This window comes from Mercenaria mercenaria, chromosome 3 (assembly GCF_021730395.1).
Source record: "Mercenaria mercenaria strain notata chromosome 3, MADL_Memer_1, whole genome shotgun sequence".
Lineage (NCBI taxonomy): Eukaryota > Metazoa > Mollusca > Bivalvia > Venerida > Veneridae > Mercenaria > Mercenaria mercenaria.
The window spans coordinates 4,032,623-4,052,514 of NC_069363.1; the positions used below are offsets into that span (position 1 = coordinate 4,032,623).

A 19,892-nucleotide genomic window follows, 5' to 3' on the forward strand; every position below is an offset into this window, starting at 1 on the left:
GCCTATACCTTATGCCTATCTTGTGTGCTGGCGCTTTATCAATTTTATCAATCCTAAACTGGTTATCTACCTTCTGCAAAGTCACTATGTGACCTTTGTTGTCAAAAACCTCAATATTCGCCACCATTGTAGGCGTTACAGCCTCAGCGGGCCTCCCTGGTCTAGGCCTTATCATGCCTCACCTAAATTGTGAAACAGGGCTATAAAATGTTGAACGGGACATGCAGGCTTTAGTAAAACTTTACAACAACCTTTGAAAATGTGGCAAGGGTTTTCACCCACAAAAACAGGAATTTTATTACAGATCTCTGTTTTTTTTAGTCCATAGTAGCCCTAACACCTACCTTGTTTTAATGTTCAAAACTACGTGTATATGACTGACCGATTTATAGGCGATACAATGTAGTTTTCGCTCATGTATAATGTGTGTAGGTAGCTGCACGGGGGAGGAGTCCGGATATTAGAATCAGAACGATGCAGGCAGCGAAGCACATGCCAGAGAGTGTAGGAATTTTACCAAAAGTTGAAAAAGACTATCCTAGTTTTGTAATTCCTCGTAGACTCGTGAGCACTTCATCAATAATTACTACCTAGACATCACTGAATCACTAACGTACCTAGCCATTACTGATTTTTAATTAGTAGGTACATTCTACTTCAATGTCAAGGATGGTCATAGGTCAGATTGAAGTTTGGTAGCCTTTTTCCTACGCTACACATTTGTGGTAATTTTCTAACTCATTGCGAACTTTGTACAGAAACTTGATCACCCATCATTCTGCAAGATGTTGTAAACAAAGGTCAAATAGAAGGAACATAGATCGCCCATTTTTTTGCTTTAATTTTTCAAGGTCAAGATGTCGTTTTGACCAGCCAGCCTCTCGGTCAATATAAGTTGCCTTTGTCTTTTGTCTGCATTTAATGCCGCGTTTGCTTCTGCTTTGAGTTCAGTCTTTTCATAAATAACTTTGCTAAACTTTAGGTATAAATTGATATTCATTTCATATGAAATGTTCGTTCTTTTGATTAAGTACTAATGTCGAAACCAACTGCATTAACAATAGGTAAACAACATCACCATCAATAATAATACAGCAAACTATTTTTTGAATTGTTTCTCATTTATTAAACGTTTTGGACGACCGGTGTCATTAACTGCACTTGGCCGAGTTATATAACTATCATTAAGGTAGTTCTGTACGTCTGGAACAGTTTCAACAGTCAGTGTAGAATTCTGTTTTACCAGATTTTTTTTCAAAACATCATGGAATCCGAAAGAAATTTAGCCAATAAAAAGGTAAGATCGGATAACGTAAAATTAAGCCTGGACCCGGCATACAGGAACGGTCATTTTATTAATTTAAAGCAAATAAATGACTAAATTTATTAAACAAGCAAATATAACATCAAAAATTTTGACCAAATTATAATGCCAAACAATGCATTAAAATCAACTCGAAATGTCTGGATCCCTATAATCATGGGCAAATATCTCAAAACACAGTCACATAGAGCTAAACATTTTATTTCACCATTCTTTAAACCATATGTTTTTACAACCATGAGTAGAAAAATTTGCGAAAATCTAATCGAAATTGTGTTTTTTCCCATAGAAGTTTTGAAAAAATATGTTTAATAAAATTCTACATAGCAGGAAAACTAAATTTGTGTTTATAGGACACATGGTCACTGTATATGGTTTCATGACTCTTGAGTGAAATATTTTTAAGATATTTGTAACACAAACGTTTAAGCATTTTATGTATATTTTTCGCTAGGTCAAGGACCATAACTCTTGTCCGGCTGAGTGAAATCCAAAACAGTCACCAGGTGCACAACTTCGCGTGCTATACAACAATCCCCTATTATTTTATGACTTTGAGTCACATACTTTTTGAGATATATGCGGCACACGCTTGCATAACTTTTATGCCTATTTTTGATTGAATCAAGGGCTATACCTCTGGTCTTACCAACAGAAATTCCAAACAAAACCCAAGGTGCACAACTTCACATGATGAATAATATTCTATTATGTTCAGTGAAATATGTTTTGAGATACGCGCGACATAAACTTTTATGCATTTAATGTATGTTTTTTACTAAGTCAAGGGTCACAATTTGGTTAGCCTGAATGAAATATCTAACAGAATTTTTAGGTCCTTTTATGCATATTTTGACCATAACATAAAATACCAGTCGCACAACTTTAAATGTTAATAACAGTCCTTTTAGGTTTAATGACTCTGGGTCAAATACTTTGAGATATGCATGACACAAATTTCGAAGGACGTACGTACGAAAGGAAAAGGGCAACACTAAGCCCCCCACCCCGTTACCTCCACCATAAAAAGAACATTTTGAGGGGCACAGATATGATCCTAACGTGCAGAACTACCTTAACGAGCATCAGCAGCGCGTGCGACCTAAAAATAAACTCTGCGTCTGTAGTCTAAAGCTGCACGAATGGATTACCACTAAACGTCATAAAGTGAGAAAAGGAAAATTAACATGTTTACATATCAAAACTGATGTATTACCCTGTCTATAATATATTTCATTTCATCTTTTGATTTGTGAAAATGCACGCATCTTAACTCTTTGAAACGTATTCGACGACAATATCTCATTTTAAATCATGTTGACGAAATCATTTTTATATTAGCAAAGTTAAACAAAGCCAATTTCTTTATTATGCTTTTCATTAAATGTCTATTTGCAAAAGATAAGCAATTACGTTTTTAAGATATTGAATTTGGACAGCATTCTAGAATATTAACCAATCCAAAGCCACGAAACCGTCGGTCAGCTAAATCTAGTTGAATTTGTTGATGAAAAAGGAGAATTTCTTTCGCTGTCATCTGGTAATGACAGACGAGAAATACAGTCGTTTACGCTCATTTACTATATCCCCTGTTACTCTGATTATATAATTGATGCTTTATTCAATTAGTATGTTTGTTTATTGCAGGCACAACAACTGATCAGCATCCAGCAGATATAACTGTGTTTGGGAACCCACTGAAAGACAATGATATATCATTAAAAATACAAACACCTAAACAAACATACAATTTAAATCTTGAAAGACTTAACAATACGTTACTCCATAAAGACTTTAAAGTGTTAAATGTGTTCACGGATCCGGATGGGAAAACCGTTTTTCATGAAGACTCAGTAAAGGTAATTACAATTAAACCTGTGCTAAAGACCACCTCTAAATAAACGCAACCTCTAGATAAGGACCACCCCTAGATAAAGGCCACCTCCAGATAAAGACCATCTCTGGACAAAGGCCACTACAATAAAACATGCATATAAATGTCACTATTTTGTCTTCCCGATTAACCATAGTGTAAATTGACCTGTGTAAAGAGACCACCTAACACTCTGTGCTAAGTGACCACCTACCAACAAATGCCACTTTAAATTTCACAAGAGTGGTATTTACAGACATGCTTGACTGTACATGTAGAAAAATATTGTATAAATATTTCTGCTTCAGTGGAGAATAATCTTTTATGAATTATGAATATGACTGGCATGACAGGAAGCGCTTAGATCTAACTGGCACTCATCTGATCGATGCAGATAACAAGAGATAAGTTGGTGACAAGGGATACTGATACGCGGGAAGCCCTCATTTCTTGAACCAGTAGATGGAAATTACACAAGGGCATGGCAGATTTTTCCAGTGCCCGAAACGGGATTTGAACCCCTGACTTTTTGATTGACAATCAAGCTTATTTTCCCTTGACCACAGGGCCTTGTTTAGCATACATATAAAATACATAATATATAAAAAATAAATTTCGTTTGCATACTCAAAGCTTTTAGATAGACTTATTAAGAAAAAAAAACATCCACTACATAGTGTTAGATCCGTTTTATAGATGTATTGTTTATTGTTTTATGACCCCAGCCAACTTTAATATGGGTGTCTATAAAAATAGGACATTCCTTTTGATTTCAAATAATTTCTAGCTTTACATATGAATTTGCTAAATATTGGGACATTTCAACAATTTGAACCAAATACTTACGCCAATTAAAGTAACTCTATCTAGATTGGGCATCTAGGATGGGAAAATTCAGTTTTAAAAATACCACCAGTGAAAATCTAACTTTAATTTAGCACTCAGTTTACACAGCTTTGTGTAAACGATCAGTTGCTAACAGTTGCTAAAAATTTCGAACCAATCCATTACTTGACCAACTTTTAAAGTAAGGGAGATAATCCAATTTTAGAGGAAAAATGGTCAAAGATCTAAAGAATATTCTTTATGAGCCAGATAGTATGTTTGATACACGATATATTGCTAACTGATAAGTGTGCTTTCTTCAACATTTTTTATATTGACAGAAACAGGTACAACTATCACCAATGACTTATGCTTATAGGTCATTTTGCACGACGGCAAAAGAACCCAACAGTAAAATAATTACAAGTAATTTAAGATTTTAGTCATGAATCAGAAATCACATCAGAAAACTAATCAGAGTCTAATTGCATCATTGCGTTTCATCTCTTATTTTTCAGCATAAATTGCACGACAAATCAAAAGAACTTAATTTTTACCATGATCCATCATCCGGCACGTTAGTGAGTGTCCGAGCCAATCAGAAATCAACAACAGACAATCTGAACCATTACGTGGTAAGATTTACTGTTTATCAATTACTTATCATTTATTACATCGTTATATACATATTTAATTGCATAAATGACATATTTGTACCGTCCAAAACGTTCAAAGCTTCCTGGCGCTGTGCACTTTAAACAAGGAAATACCAATGGAAATGTTTTGTCATCAGGTCTATGCCTTTGACATTATGTGCTGGCATTAAACAGTAAAAGAGTTTTAGGATTTAATGAGTCCAACAAAAGGGACATTCGAACCAGAACTTACTATCTAGACCACATGCACATCGAAACAATCTACTGTTTCCTGCTTTCTATTTGAATATTCCATGCTATACAAATCCTCGTACCTTTTTTGTATTCTTGTAGAATTAAAAAATTCAAAATACAGATTCTTGTATCTTTTACCAAATTAACATTTTACTCATTCCAGGTGTAAATTTTGAAAATAAAAAATGTTAAATTTAAGGTTATTACGTTTTATTAAAATTACACATGTCTATGCACAACTACGTAACATGTCAAGGCGTTTCTTTCATTTTAGGAGGGTATCATTCACGATGACGTCATAATAGCACCACCTGTTGCTCATAAACGCCATAAAAGATCGTTACATAAAGACACTCATACGATGTGGAGGAAAGCGCCAGAAATTCACAATTTTATTGATGATGAATTATTTGGTATGTCTTACCTGAACATAAAACTTGTTTTGTTACGGATGTTTATACCATTATATAAGTCGGCATTTTGAACTCAGTTTCCACAGAATTGCAGGTTAGATCTACGTCAAATCTAAGTCATTTTTACAGATAAATTTGAAAAAAAAAAAACCTTCAACAATTGTCCTTCCTAAAAGGTCCTTATAAAATCATTAGACTTTTCTTCTTTTTGAAATAAAATGTTGACCAGATTTATATAGTTTGTTTTCGTTTTGCATTTGAAAGAATTTTCTCTTTCCTTTACAGTTCCACCAAATATAGATAAACTGAAATTCCCTACAGTTTTAACGCCTATGGAGCCCACATCATACGATAACGTTCCTTATACACATGTTCGATCAAACAGAACTAAACGCCAGGTAACTCTGACGTCATCAAAGATCGAACCAGAACTACTACTTTTTTGTGATAATGCTATGGTACAGCAGTTCGAAGGGGACACAGACGAGCTTTTAGAATATCTACTGCATTTCTGGCACGCGGTATGTAGCTAAAGGCGTTTGGAGATCTCGTACATAATTTTCCAGATACAAGTACAGGAACAAATGTTAATAAATATATCGATTTTTATATAAATTGGTTTGGCTAGAAAATATAGAAGCTCTTTGATTTTCGAGGACCCTCGGTTCTTAAATGGTAGGTAATTAACTTTTCGATCTTTTTTTATATTATACACGTTGGAAAATTCTGTTTACATGAAAACTATTTCCAGTTCATTTGAAAAAGTAGGTTCTTCATGATGATTTAGTAATTTACTAACTTTAGTAAGTTGCATTCTATACACGCAGGAAAAATAATGATTTTCTCAAGAGTGGAGCTGCGTTTAAATCTTGTGCATAAGAAGGTAGTTATCTGTGTACCGAAACGGGAAGAATACCGAATTTTTGGCAGTTCTTTGTCTAAGGTTGCCATTGTTATTACATGTCACATTGTTTTTACAAATCATATTAATCAAAACATACCATGAAATGACACATTAGTACATTTCTTTTGTTAAATATGAATACATACTAATTCAGACAGTCAATGAGTTTATTGTGCTTTTTAACATTTGTGAGATAGTCATTGTTTTTAAATTTTTGGTCACGTTGTTTTGAAATCAATCTGAATAAATATTATTTTGACATTCGGTCCAAGATTTGTGACACACATTAAATGCACCGTAACTACAATTTGTTTATCAAGACAAAACAATTATTAATCGTTTTAGATAAATTTGCTTGTCTAAACACAAATTGATTAATTATTGAAATGTCATTGCACTACAGAGTATAAAACTTGTGTTTAATTTTTTTTCATATTTCTTGTCAAGTATATGCAAATAGTGTCTACTGATATCTTTTATCAACCATATGTTTGAGCCTCTTAAGCGAACGATTTACAATGAGGAGGTTTACAATATTAAACACAATCTAGATAATTAGATATTCTAGTTCAAGAAAACCAATATAAAATAAAACCCAAACGGTTTATATACATACTCCTATATTCCCCAGGTCGTCAAGGAATTATGAGCTTGAAAATGGAACCTTTCAAATGTTTGGGCTTGCCTTTGCATGCTTACTCACATCAGATAAACGAGTTTTATATAAACATAAACACATTGCTATTTCAGGTAAACTGGAAATTTTTAACAATATCATTGCAAAGACAGTGGCCGCACATAGATTTAAAAATCCGTGAGATTGGAGTATTTCGTGACCCATCTGCTCAACCATTTATAGAAGAAAATCGAATACGACGTGGGAGCCGGTTGTTCTCCCTGTATGACGCCATGGACAGTCTTCAAAGGTGGCTGGTCAAATACGAAACCGTCCTTCCATTGCACGATGCAGCATTTCTACAAACAGGGTAAAGTGAAATTCTAATTAGTTTTGGCAAATATCTTTTACTAAGAAATTCTGAAATAATCACGAACAAAACATACAGTATGTGGAATGTATAATAAAATATTTGACACCTGAACTGGTAATATGTTCATTCCGGTCCTGTTACCGTTCTCTGATTTCTACATAATATAAAGAAAACTGTTCTCCCTTATAACATACATTGCTATTGTGATATGTTTATGTTTAACAATGATTTGTCGTATTATTAATGTGTTACATTTACTAAATAAAACATCTGTACATATATTAGTCATATGTACTTAATGCACATGAATGTCTCACGTAAAATGAAATTACAGAAATGATGCGTGCAGAATGACCAGTCATACAAGACGATTTAAAGACAGTAGATTCACAAGTGACGAAGATGAAGAAGAAATAGATGGTTGTGTAGCTGGTACTGCGGGTGAGTACAAAAATACTTATGATGATAACGTTGGAAAGGGGGACACATTTGTTGCAAACAAAGACAGCTGGATGAAACATACCGATAACTTCTGAGATTTTAGTTTAATGAAGAAGAAATATGTGTGGTAGGACATGCAGGTTGATGGATGTACCTGTAATGATTATAGATAATTGGGATAATACACACTTAAGATATAAACAGAGATAACTTTTTGCAAACATACCTGATGAAAAAGAAGAAATAGAAATGTTGTGTAGATGGTAAAGACGGATCGGTATATCTGTGATAGTTATAATGAAAAGGTAGTTAGTTCAGTTTCAAACACAAACAAATATTGCGGACATATCTATTAGGAGTTACCTTTGATAGAGAATACATGAAACTGATGTGTACCTGGAAGTACAGGTGAATAGATCTACCTGTGATGGTTATGATGACAATTAGACAGTTGACTTACCAAAGTTACCAGCATAGATCATAATATTGTGCACATCTACGAAGTGTAGTTGGAACTGTGGTCAATAGACTGCTAGTTGCAGTTGCCCAGAAAGGATAGAATAGGCGACAATGATGACAATGCACATTGTAGTTGACGAAATGTTTATTTGGTGAGATGCAGTGCAAGTGGGTAGTGTAAGCGGGTAGAGTGTAGGCGGATTGAATGTAGGTGGGTTAAGAGTAGGTGAGTATAGTTTAGGTGGATAGAGTGTAGGCGGGTATAGTGTAGGCTACAGGAGTTTTCAGCGACATTAAAGGGAAAGAAGTGATGACTATGTTGCTTGCATAGGAGGCTGACGACTATTAAATATTTTGCTTAATTGATTATAGCGAAGATATGAAAGAAAGACAGCTGCGTGGTACCATACCAATGACATACTGGCAATAAAGTAGTAAAACAAAAGGATCAATTCAGCACTGTATTTGTATATTGCTGCAATGATGCAATGGATTTGTCACGTTAGCACTGTCAGACAGCGCATACAATTTGTTTACACAAAGACTTATTTCACTGAAAGTTGCGAAATGATTATTCTCAGTTTCAAACTCCCATTGGGGCAAAATTGATAGTGAAGGAAAAGGCCATAAAATTAAATGGAGTGATCAGTCTTGCAAGGAATCAAATACAATTACATAGGTGATCTTTCGTTTTATAATGAAACAAGTCGTATTTCCTTAATTACGACACATACATCTACCAAAAACACAAAAAAGAAACTACAAAAAGATCAATTTAAAATGTAATAGAGATAAATGAGGTATACATATACAGTAAACTCGGATATAGCGAACTCGCGGGGGGCATTGACAATGTTTATTATAACCTTGATTCGTTATACACCTGGACGTTTTTAAGACTGGTTTGTTATATGTATGAGTCATCTATAGTAACATAATAATTCAATTACCTTTGATACGTATATGTCTGTCGTTTCTTTCCGTGTAGTTATTTTTGATACCTTTAATGAGTACTGACATTTTCTCCAGTCAGAAGAGCTGAAGGATTCCTCGTATGGTCTGAATTGTATTATCTGTCTGCTACATTTCTTTTGAAACTCTCTTATTTTATTTTTAAAATGTAGACACTCTGAAATAGTTTACATGTATTAATTAAACCAGATCGTTTTAAAGAAAACTTAAGTAGAAAATGTCCATATTTAAGTTATCATTATTGCACTTAATAACAACAACAAAAATTAGCGCTTTATGTACGTTTAACTGGTATTTAGTACACATTTGTTAGTCAAATAAAACTCCGATTCTTATCGGTGCTACATGCATTTCTAAATTCGTTATTATTTTGATTAAAGATTTTCGTAAAATGATCAGAATAATGCATTTGACACTGTTCGTTATAACCATTTACTTTTCTACATGAATTACTGCTTTCGAGCCAAATATGTTTCCCGTATACGTTTTCGCTTAAACCGAAAAATTTTTTATATCAAACAAAGAGAGCAAAAGTCAGGGAAATAAAAAAATGTTTCTTTTATCTCAGATTTCGCTGTACGAGTTTTGCTGTGTTTCAAAAAAAATAGGATACCCTGATGTTTATTTGATTGTAAAAGGGGGGCATGTCCCTAGATATGAGTACAGATAACATTCTTTTTTTATAACGAACGGTATATGGTAATATTTTATGAGTATGTTTTTGTACAATAATTCTTCTCTTTTAGGACCGACATACAAGACAATAAGTCCAATACAAAACATATAAACAAAACATCCAGGAAGCAAGTTGAAAATTGCCTTAGAACAGTTTATAACCTTAATATAAAAAGACTGGGGAACGGGAAGAGGTGAATGTGTTTTGAGCATGCCAGCCACATATTTATCGAAAGAGGAGATAGTGTGATTAAAGTAAAATGGTTTTAATGATAGATCTAGTGCCAAACACTCGTTAACAGAAAATAAAACATATTATCTGGATTACTCGTGTCTTACTAGATAGATTTTGATTAATTCTTCGTAAGTGATATTGCTCTACTGTTCATTTTCTATTTCGAAGAAAAGCCGATGAAATAGTCAAAGGATAGTGATATCACACTAGAATGTATGTGATACACATATAGCAAAAACGTTATCATAAAATGTTTAAAACTCTTCGTTTAAACATCAGTAATGCTTGCTGCAATAGTCCAGTGTAAGATTAAGTGAATATAACATAAAAACAATACAGTTACAAGTAACGTTGCTTTTCGTAGACATATAATTGATATAACTGGTCATTTTAACATTGCGTCAAATGACAAGGCAATTAAATTTAGAAATCTTGTTTAGTTTATAAATATCAATTTAATTCCTTTAAAGATACTTTCTATCAAATGCTGTGTTCAGTTGACTGTTGCAGCCTATACACAAGGCATGTAAAGTTCCCCCTTCTGACGTGTAATTTGTTATATTTTAGTAATTTATATTCTATACATCTAAAAATGATATTACTCATTGAGTGGGGTTACCCTATAAATCAAACTAAAAAAACAAACAGGTCCATGATTCTTGCATTTTGTAAAAGTGTTATTGGTACACTTTCTGACAATCTATAGTGCTCGCGTCAATCTTCATAAGTTATGTGATGATAGATTAGTAAAAATTGTTCTTAAAGATTTTTTCACATATTTATTCAGACAGTCAAGCATGTATTTAGTAAAACAAGAACACTTTTGATCACAAATATTACTTCTTGCGTTTCCGTGTAGTTACGTATCTGACTCGAGGCTTGCACACTTTTGTTATGGTATGGCACACATCATGGTAAGGTTTCCCCCATACACGAATTATATCTTGATTACAAAAACATCCCTGTCTTTTAATTTTATCTATTTCAAAACCATTGGTAAACTTTGTAGATACTAAAGCTTTCACATCCTCTAGTTTTTTTTAAAGAATATACCATGCCAGGGATATGCACTGGTGCCATATGAGTAGACGTGGTCGTCACTCAATTGGGGCTCGAAACCCTGACCCCAGGTTGAGCGACCGTCACCATAACCACCAGACTATCGCTTTCTGTTTATAAACGGTCTACCTCTGGGCGTGTTATTTATTATATCTTTCACTCCACTTACGTCTCCGAACACAATTTCATGGTTAAAGGCGTGTCACTTCATCATTTAAGTTAAACAGAATAAAACGTGCTTCATAAATTATTCTTTATTATCTTGCAGGTGTAGCCTATGTTAGAGGATCGTGTCTATCGGCGCCATACTTCCGAAAACTTGCATACAACTTCGGTATTGGTGAGGCATCTACAAGTTTCAATGGTGTGATCATAGCCGCCCACGAGGTCGGGCACCTGTAAGGTTTTTTCGTAGTTGTATTTACCTGATTTATTTATCTTCCTGAAGACTAGTCTAAGTGTATATAGAAATAGAAGCAAACAAACTAGTTTCGCTCTAAGCCCTCGATGTATGGTGTCAAACGAACCTTAAGACTGTCTGTTTGTACATTTTGTATTGCTATCATGCATCCATTTGCGTCATTACTTTGCATCAGAAACAGTGTTGTCTGCCTAAATGCACTCTTCAATGTGCTCAACATAATTTATGACATGACGTCATTGAACCACTGTGCTACCTTTGTTAGATTTGGTTCATAATAACAATACATCAATATTTAACATGCTGCGCATTGATAAAAGTGATTAATACAGCATAATCATGTGGAGTCTTTTGTTAAAACAATTTGCGTGTCATGTACAAGTATTACTGTCTGCATAAAAATAGCTTGCCTAAGAACGCACCAGTGTGAATGTGGTACTTAGTGAACTGTTCTTTAAAAATTGATATACTATAATTTGTTTTTTATTGTGTGGCTGAGGCTCTTTAATTATTTTGATGAATGTGTTTGTGCAAATGAAAAAATGAAAGGAAACAGTTTATTATTTGAATCAGCACATATGTTACTACTTGACCCATTTGAAACAATGCCATTTGTCTGGATAATGAGTTATTCGCATTATTAATTGCTCTGACTGATTACTTAACTATTTTATGTATAAGTTTAATATACATTTTATGCAATTTAACCGCAAACATTGTCAAAATGAACGCCGATAGAAGTAGTCATGCAAACGAACGTCAGAATTTCACTCCAATGAAAGTTTCGTGGTTCTTACTTTTATTTTACATTAGGTGTTGAGAATACAACGTTACTGTTGTATTAGAAAAGCCGAAGAATAATAAAAGAGGTTCCACTGAAGACAGACCTAACAAATTTAGATTTACAGACACAGGAACCTAATATCCATCCGTCTGATTTTAAATAATTTAACAAAAAGGAAGTGCCTACTGACTAGTTATTGTGTAAATTAGATGAAACAATCTTAAAATTAAAAGATGATAAACGAATTTCGCACAGAAAGTTGTATAATTCAATCAATTGCATTGATTGTAATGGCAACCTACAGCGGCTTATGACGTTAAAGTAATTACATTTTCCAGGGGTATGCTTAATTGAAATACTGTTGAAAATGGTGCTTATCCAAAAACAAACAAACAAAAACACGCACTTGGTATGTACTGTCCGCGAAACAGTCGATCATAAAGTATTGAAGCGAGATTTTATGAATTTCTTGTTCCCTTATCTAGTGATTGAATTTCATAAATTAAGTTAATTTTTCTTCCCATAAAAATTGTTGTGTTTTTTTTTTTGGTCAAAGAAGAAGTATTACCCGCAAACTTTCAAATTTTGGCGAATAACTAACTTGTCCGGTATGTATTTGCAGATTGCTGGGAACACTGTAAGTTGTCAATGTCATTTGTACATCGCTGAATTAAATCGCATTTATAACTGAACACAATTTTAAATGACTCGCGTTATTTAACAAGAAATTGCCTAGTACAGTATATATCTTATGGAAAACAAAAGCTTCTTACAGATAGTTAGAATGTTTCCAGTCTGGTAAACTTATTTATTAACTGCATAAACCACCTCTAAAAAAGAAGTTCGCCAAAACTTTATTATGTCAATGATGTAATAAAGCGCAATTGATCATATCCGGCGAGTTTGTCCTTTATTTCGTATAGAAGCTAGATATATGTTAAGACTTTGTGAATCTTCAATACTGCGGGACAGTTAGAGTTTATTTTCACAAGAGAAATTCAGATATGAAATGGCGTATCAGTAGCAAACAACAAATCAGCAAATGACAAATCATGAAGGCCCGCCCGCTTAGCTCAGTAGGTAGAGCGTCGGTCTACTGATCGCGGGGTCGCGGATTCGATCCTCGGGCGGGGCGTATGTTCTCTGCGACTATTTGATAAACGGCATTGTGTCTAAAACCATTAGTCCTCCACCTCTGATTCATGTGGGGAAGTTGGCAGTTATTTGCAGAGAACAGGTTTGTACTGGTAGAGAATCCAGGAACACTGGTTATGTTAACTCCCGTTACATGACCGAAATACTGTTGAAAAATGGCGTTAAACCCAAAACAAACAAACAAAAATGATTAATTTGATGGGAAAATGGATCTGTTAGGATATATATATATATATATTAAATTTTATTATAAATTTATAAAGAAAAAATAAAACATATTTTACATGAGTAACATTATATAATTGCCTACCGGTTTCGTTTATACTCACCAGGGCAAACAAAACAACATCTTGTTGTTTTGTTTGCCCTGGTGAGTATAAACGAAACCGGTAGGCAAATATAATGTTACTCATGTAATGTTGTTTATTTTTTCTTTATAATATACTTGATCCGGTACAAACTTTTACATTTTTTATATATATATATATATATATATATATATATTTATATATAGTTCAAACATCTTTTTTATCCAACGATTTATGAGGAATGATAAAAGGAAAATCTAGTTATTTTTCACAATATTTCTATTATACTAAAATGACATACTTTTTGATTTAATGGTCCAGTTAGTGTTAAATCGGTTGGAAAACGGTTATTGGTCGCTTATTCATCTTTAAATATATTAAGTAGTACATTCAGTACGTACTTAGTAACTTCAATTGGAAGTCAATATATGATATATAACCTAAGCTTTGAAACAGCAGGGAGAATGTATTCCTGTTTTTGTCATAACTGATGTAAGACGTTATCCGTTGCATATGATATAGTACTAGAGATGAAACAATGAATTAAATAATAATCCTACCTTGCATTTACCTATACACTTGTATGGCACAAGTCAAAAGGAAGAATGAAGTAACTGTATGGTTTAAAACTTTGTGATAAATCATTTCAATGTAATGTCGATTTTCATGGTAAATACTGAAGAGCTTTTTCTTGCTTTTTTTGTATATATGATATGTGATATGGTACAAATAACATTATTTCTAAATTTCAGCTTAAATAGTGGATCTGATTTTTTTTCAGACTTTAAAACATTTTCTGATGTCATAAAATGTGCATGTATCTTACTTTTTTGCGTTAAGATAAGTTCTTCCCGCAGTAATCCGGTTATGTTTGGGGATTAAATATTTATCAATTGCTCGACAGGCAGGGCAATCTGCAACAGCAGCTACATGGAAATTAAATAAGAAGTTTCAAAACATCTTAAAACAAAACATTCTTAAAATGATCAAATCAAGACTTAAGTATTATACTTGGTGTGAAATGTTATATATAAGCATCTAACATGAGCTTTATAATTGTCTTTCATGATTTAAAATTTTAGGTACTATCCCTTTATAACATTTTGTGTATTTCTAGTGGATATACGCGGAGCAATATAAAAAAAATCTTTTTACAAATCGCATGTAATACATATATAATATGTTATATATTTTTTTTGCATTTTAGGCTGGGTGCATACCACGATGGTGAAGCCGAGGCAAGAGGTTGTGCAAGCAACTCCGGCTACATCATGAGTTACTCGAGAGAAGATGCATATAAATTTAGTCGCTTCTCACCATGTTCTATTTCAAGCTTCCAGAATTTTCTAAAGTATGTTATACGTTTCTGTTATTAACAGTTTATTTTTTACAAATCAGTCTTAATGTGTGTTTGACTGAAAATTATTTCTGCATTATTTCACTTCAAACCTTGCAGTTTAACAATACTTGTTTCATTCTTTTGGAACTAATCGGTAGTAGCTCAGAATTTATTCAAATGCGATGAAAATTCAAAATAGTTTATCCTATAAATCTGACTTACTCATATGGAAACATTTTTAAAGATTATTTTCCTTCATATCTCGAAGTTTCACCAAAATTGTACTAGCGTAAAGCTTGGAATGTATCTTTCAGTATGGATCGTTCAGCATGTCTCAGGCAGAGAGCGAGCAGTGAAATAATGAAATTTCCGACGTCATTTCCGGGAACGTACATGTCCATCAATGAACAATGTCGTAGATTTACAGGTGGACCGCCGTGTGAGGTAAACTAACATATATTTTGTGACTTTTCTTACGTAAGTATTGAAATTTGACACGGAGATGCATATTCAGTATCTTCAAATAAATTAAAGTACTATTTTCATTTCATTTTGTTTCTTTTTATTGATAATTGTCATTTCATGGTATATCTGTTTCTTTGGAAGAAGTTGTCTTTATTGCATGTGAAACTTTCTGTTTGATTCAACCTTTTCCGTAGGAAGGCTTTTCTAAAAAAACTAAAATAAAGAACATTCATAACAAACATCACCCTAACGAACACCAGTGGTGGTTATGGGACCATTTTGATATTAAATATTTTGGACACAAACATTTTTACGGTGTCAATTTTAACTTTATCTATTACCGGATTTAATATCTTAATTAGATTACAACAGCATTTCTCTAGTAAAAATTTGTAAAACTAATATTTCATAATTTTTCAAGGGCCAAAGTTTTTCACAGTGAACAAAAATTGGCCACAAAGTCGACAACATCTTATGATATATGAGCCGTGCCATGAGAAAACCAACATAGTGGGTATGCGACCAGCATGGATCCAGACCAGCCTGCGCATCCGCGCAGTCTGGTCAGGATCCATGCTGTTCGCTAACAGTTTCTCCAATTCCAATAGGCTTTAAAAGCGAACAGCATGGAGCCTGACCAGACTGCGCGGATGCGCAGGCTGGTCTGGATCCATGCTGGTCGCACACCCACTATGTTGGTTTTCCCATGGCACGGCTCAATTATATCTTAAAACTAAAAAACGAGCTCCTGCCATAACCTATTGAGACCTTGCAATGATGTATAACCAAATTATGGCTGTGTGATAATAAAATCGAAATTCATTAAAAGTCCATTTATTTTACTGATGCATCATACAGTAGTGCCTAAATTTATAATATTGATACAAGAAAAGGGATGAAACCACGTTCCTGTAAACACGCAATCGGGAATTAGCAACAGAATGAATATGCATATAGCTTTAATATATAAAGTATTTTATTACATGCTGTTGACGAAATACATGTCAATTTTCATGCTTCTCTGCCGAATCTTTTATAGACAATGGACTAACGTTAGTCAGAATGGAAACATCAACGACAGTCTGTTTTTTTTCACACTTCGCTGATGTAAAGCCGACTATTAAGACTTGCCCTGTATTTGGCTTTCATGTACTGTTGAATATAATTAGATTTGCCGCCAAGTGAAAGTTTTATCCGAATATTTTGCGATTTCGTACCCATCCTAAGCAAGAAAACGAAATGCCTGGGTTAAATAGCACCGCTTGATTCGGAAAATAGGTAGATTCCTGACAAATATTGTGACTCTTGTTATCAACTATCGCTTATTTTTCAGCTGTAAGCATGTAATAAATAGAAAATCCGGCAATTTTCTGCAAATACGATATTTATCCGTATCTCTGGAGGCATCTACATAATGTTAAATCACGTCACGCGTTCGTGAAATATTTTGTTGCCGACGGATAAATATCGTTTTTGAGAAAGTTATCGAATATCCTTTATGAAGTTGTTACCCATTATCCCAGGTTGGACCAAAGCAATGTGAACATCTATGTTGCGATGATGCTAAGGGTCAATGGAGATACACAAGATCTGAACCAGCAGTAGACGGAACTTCCTGCGGTAAAAGAAATGTAAGAATTCCTTTGTATACTTAATTACCAAAACCATTTTCATTTTATAAATTCTACTATATCATTTCAAAGCATTGCTTCGCAATGTACGCTGACCATCCAGAAAGCTGAATCGTTGCAACTAAATACGTTTGGCGTCATTATATATTGCTGAATTGAACTACACGTACAATCGGTGTTTTTAGCTTATTATATACGTATGAATCTTGGGTTTTAGGTTGTTATCAGAGCAAATGAAAATGCGCCCCTATCTTTCGTTCCAAGCAAATTCTAATTTTCGAAGCATTTACTGTAATGTCATTGGCAACACCTGTATATAATGTAACATACATTTATTCATTTTATGTATTAAATCAGAAAGTATAGTTTGTGTATTGTGGATTGTTTTACAGGTGTGTTTAAACGGTCAGTGTATATCACTAGCATCATTTGGATAATCCAGAATGTGTATGTATGAATTCATTAGTACTACCTTAAAGTTATACTGAATGTCCTTTGCCTTCATTTTATCAGTTGTCATGATTGATTCAAGGTAAACATAAAAATAGACTCACAACTCAAGGTTATTTTTCAACTAATGTTGCTTATCAGATGACTTTATAACAGGGAAGACTTTGTTTTCTTGAGACCATTTATTATTTTTTTTATATTACACACATTAAATGGACTCTGTGATCCCAAAGGAACACTGAATCCAAGTACGGGCAGAATTTTTACAGCCGCCACACGGCACTTAAAGATTGCTGTTGTGATAGTTAATAAATATGTAAAAAGCTTAATTTAATAGTGAGTTGTATACAAGTAGGCTCTGTTAAGTTTCATCCGAAGTTATGGATTTTCGCAGCACCCATGAGAGGTTTGGTGGGCCGGTGGTCTAGTGGTAACACGCTTGACTGTCAATCCAGAGGTCCGGGGTTCGAATCCTGGTCCAGGCATTGGAAATTTCTGAGATGCTCTTGAGTGTCTCCCATCTAACTAAGAGGCCTGTATTGGTTCTTCCCAGGAATGACGGCTTCGCGTGTATCGGTGCTATACACCAGACACGTTAAAGAACCAGACTATCTATTCGCAAAGAGCTAGGCTAAGTTAGCCGGACAGCCAGTATCTAAATATAATTCCTCTCTATCTGTTCTGGGGCTTTATCTCACTCTGTTCCTCTGGTCAGATCGCTCTGTGTCTGTACTAGTAGAGGATGAATTTCGCGCCCTGTGTGGCTGCGTTTGCTATATGTAAAGCGCCTTTGAACGTGTTTATCATGAAAAGGGCGCTATTTAAATCTGGTACAATATATAATATATATATTGAACATCTACAATTTGATTTCTCAGATATGTTCCAGAACTGGCTTTTGGAAATGCCTGGATATTTTACATTTGTAAAACAAACGCCTTTATGAGCAAATAAAATCCCCGAAATAATGTTAAGATGTATTAGGCCTATAGCAATTTCCTTTTTTTTTTATTTCAGACAGAATTATTTATTTCGACACATCGACACAACACTTGTGATAGGTGTACATGATCTGTGATGTACTCCTGATCTACTTGATCTACTTGAAATAGAGACAAATACAGTTTTTTTTTGTTAAATTTGAAGATACGCCAAAAGTCCTCAGCGGGAATCCAGCTTACTGTATTATCCATATATGTTCTAAACTGGCGTTGTACAAACTATATGTTTTTTTTGGTTGTTGACAAACTTAAATACTATCATACGACTGTACTTAAATATATGGAAGGCCGGTGCGCTATGCTAATTGCTAAATGCATTTGGTAGATAGCATGGTGAGCCGGCCTTCCATAAAAATGTAATATCTCTAACCACACTGTCGCTGTCTGTGTTTATGACCTTTGATATCGTCCTAAATTAAATTAGTTACATACAAATGCACGACAATGTTGGGTTAGGAGCGAGAAACAGAATGGTAGTAAGCGCTTTCTGTGTTGTCAATTTCAAGAAAAAGAACTACCGATTTAACTGGTATTGTGTTTACTTTGTATTGACCATACGTAAAGTATATCTTATTTGTAATGTTGCCGATTTGTAATGTTGCCGATCTGATATTTGTTTATTTGTTAAAGATTATGTTGTTAATTGGACGCTATACTTACGGGCAAATATTAAAATGTAAATACAAAAGCCCACAGCCAATAAGGGTGAGATATTTATTATTCATTTTCAGTTAGTTAGTGTACACCTATGAAAGTTTTTGATTCTATTATGACATTAAAGTAGCTGAAACTATCTGCAGTATTTATCTCTACGCAAAATCACATTAATAGCAATTCCCATATCATTGGATATATTTATTGATAATGTTATTAAAATGCTTTTTGCTACAAAACCATGAAACTACTCGTTATGCACTATGCAAGTTATCACTGATTAAAATATTTGAAATATAATAGTTGTGTTTGTATTGGATAATATTTCTTAATAGGGGAAACAAATAACTGTGGAATCGTGGGGGCGTCAACCAGCTGGCTTACAGAAGGTCATTGGTTCTACCTACAAGCTACCCGCACCTGACATAATGCATTTTACAATTTTCCTATCATAGGCATGCTTAGAGACATCTTGCTCGTGATTTTACTGATTTATAACTGCTCTAGATGACAAAACCTTTTCATTACAAAAAAAAAACAACAACATAAACTGACCACGAATTCCATATTATGTCAGGCATTTTATACGATACATTGAACCGTAAGTATGCAGTGATATCGTTGT

The 19,892-nt window shown here is 33.9% G+C and overlaps 1 protein-coding gene across 1 annotated transcript in view; it reads left to right on the forward strand.

Annotated features, from left to right (window-relative positions):
• LOC123525555 (uncharacterized) overlaps positions 1-19,567 on the forward strand; it is a 35,813-nt gene extending 16,246 nt beyond the window's left edge. Inside the window, exons 3-14 of the mRNA XM_045304688.2 lie at positions 2,972-3,183; positions 4,541-4,657; positions 5,187-5,325; positions 5,611-5,846; positions 6,980-7,215; positions 7,553-7,659; positions 11,328-11,457; positions 14,935-15,078; positions 15,381-15,510; positions 17,055-17,162; positions 17,555-17,609; positions 18,630-19,567. Coding sequence (XP_045160623.1) covers positions 2,972-3,183; positions 4,541-4,657; positions 5,187-5,325; positions 5,611-5,846; positions 6,980-7,215; positions 7,553-7,659; positions 11,328-11,457; positions 14,935-15,078; positions 15,381-15,510; positions 17,055-17,162; positions 17,555-17,599 — 1,604 coding nt within the window. The 3' untranslated portion in view covers positions 17,600-17,609; positions 18,630-19,567. The remainder of the gene's footprint in view (positions 1-2,971; positions 3,184-4,540; positions 4,658-5,186; positions 5,326-5,610; positions 5,847-6,979; positions 7,216-7,552; positions 7,660-11,327; positions 11,458-14,934; positions 15,079-15,380; positions 15,511-17,054; positions 17,163-17,554; positions 17,610-18,629) is intronic.
• Positions 19,568-19,892: the final 325 nt, after the last annotated feature.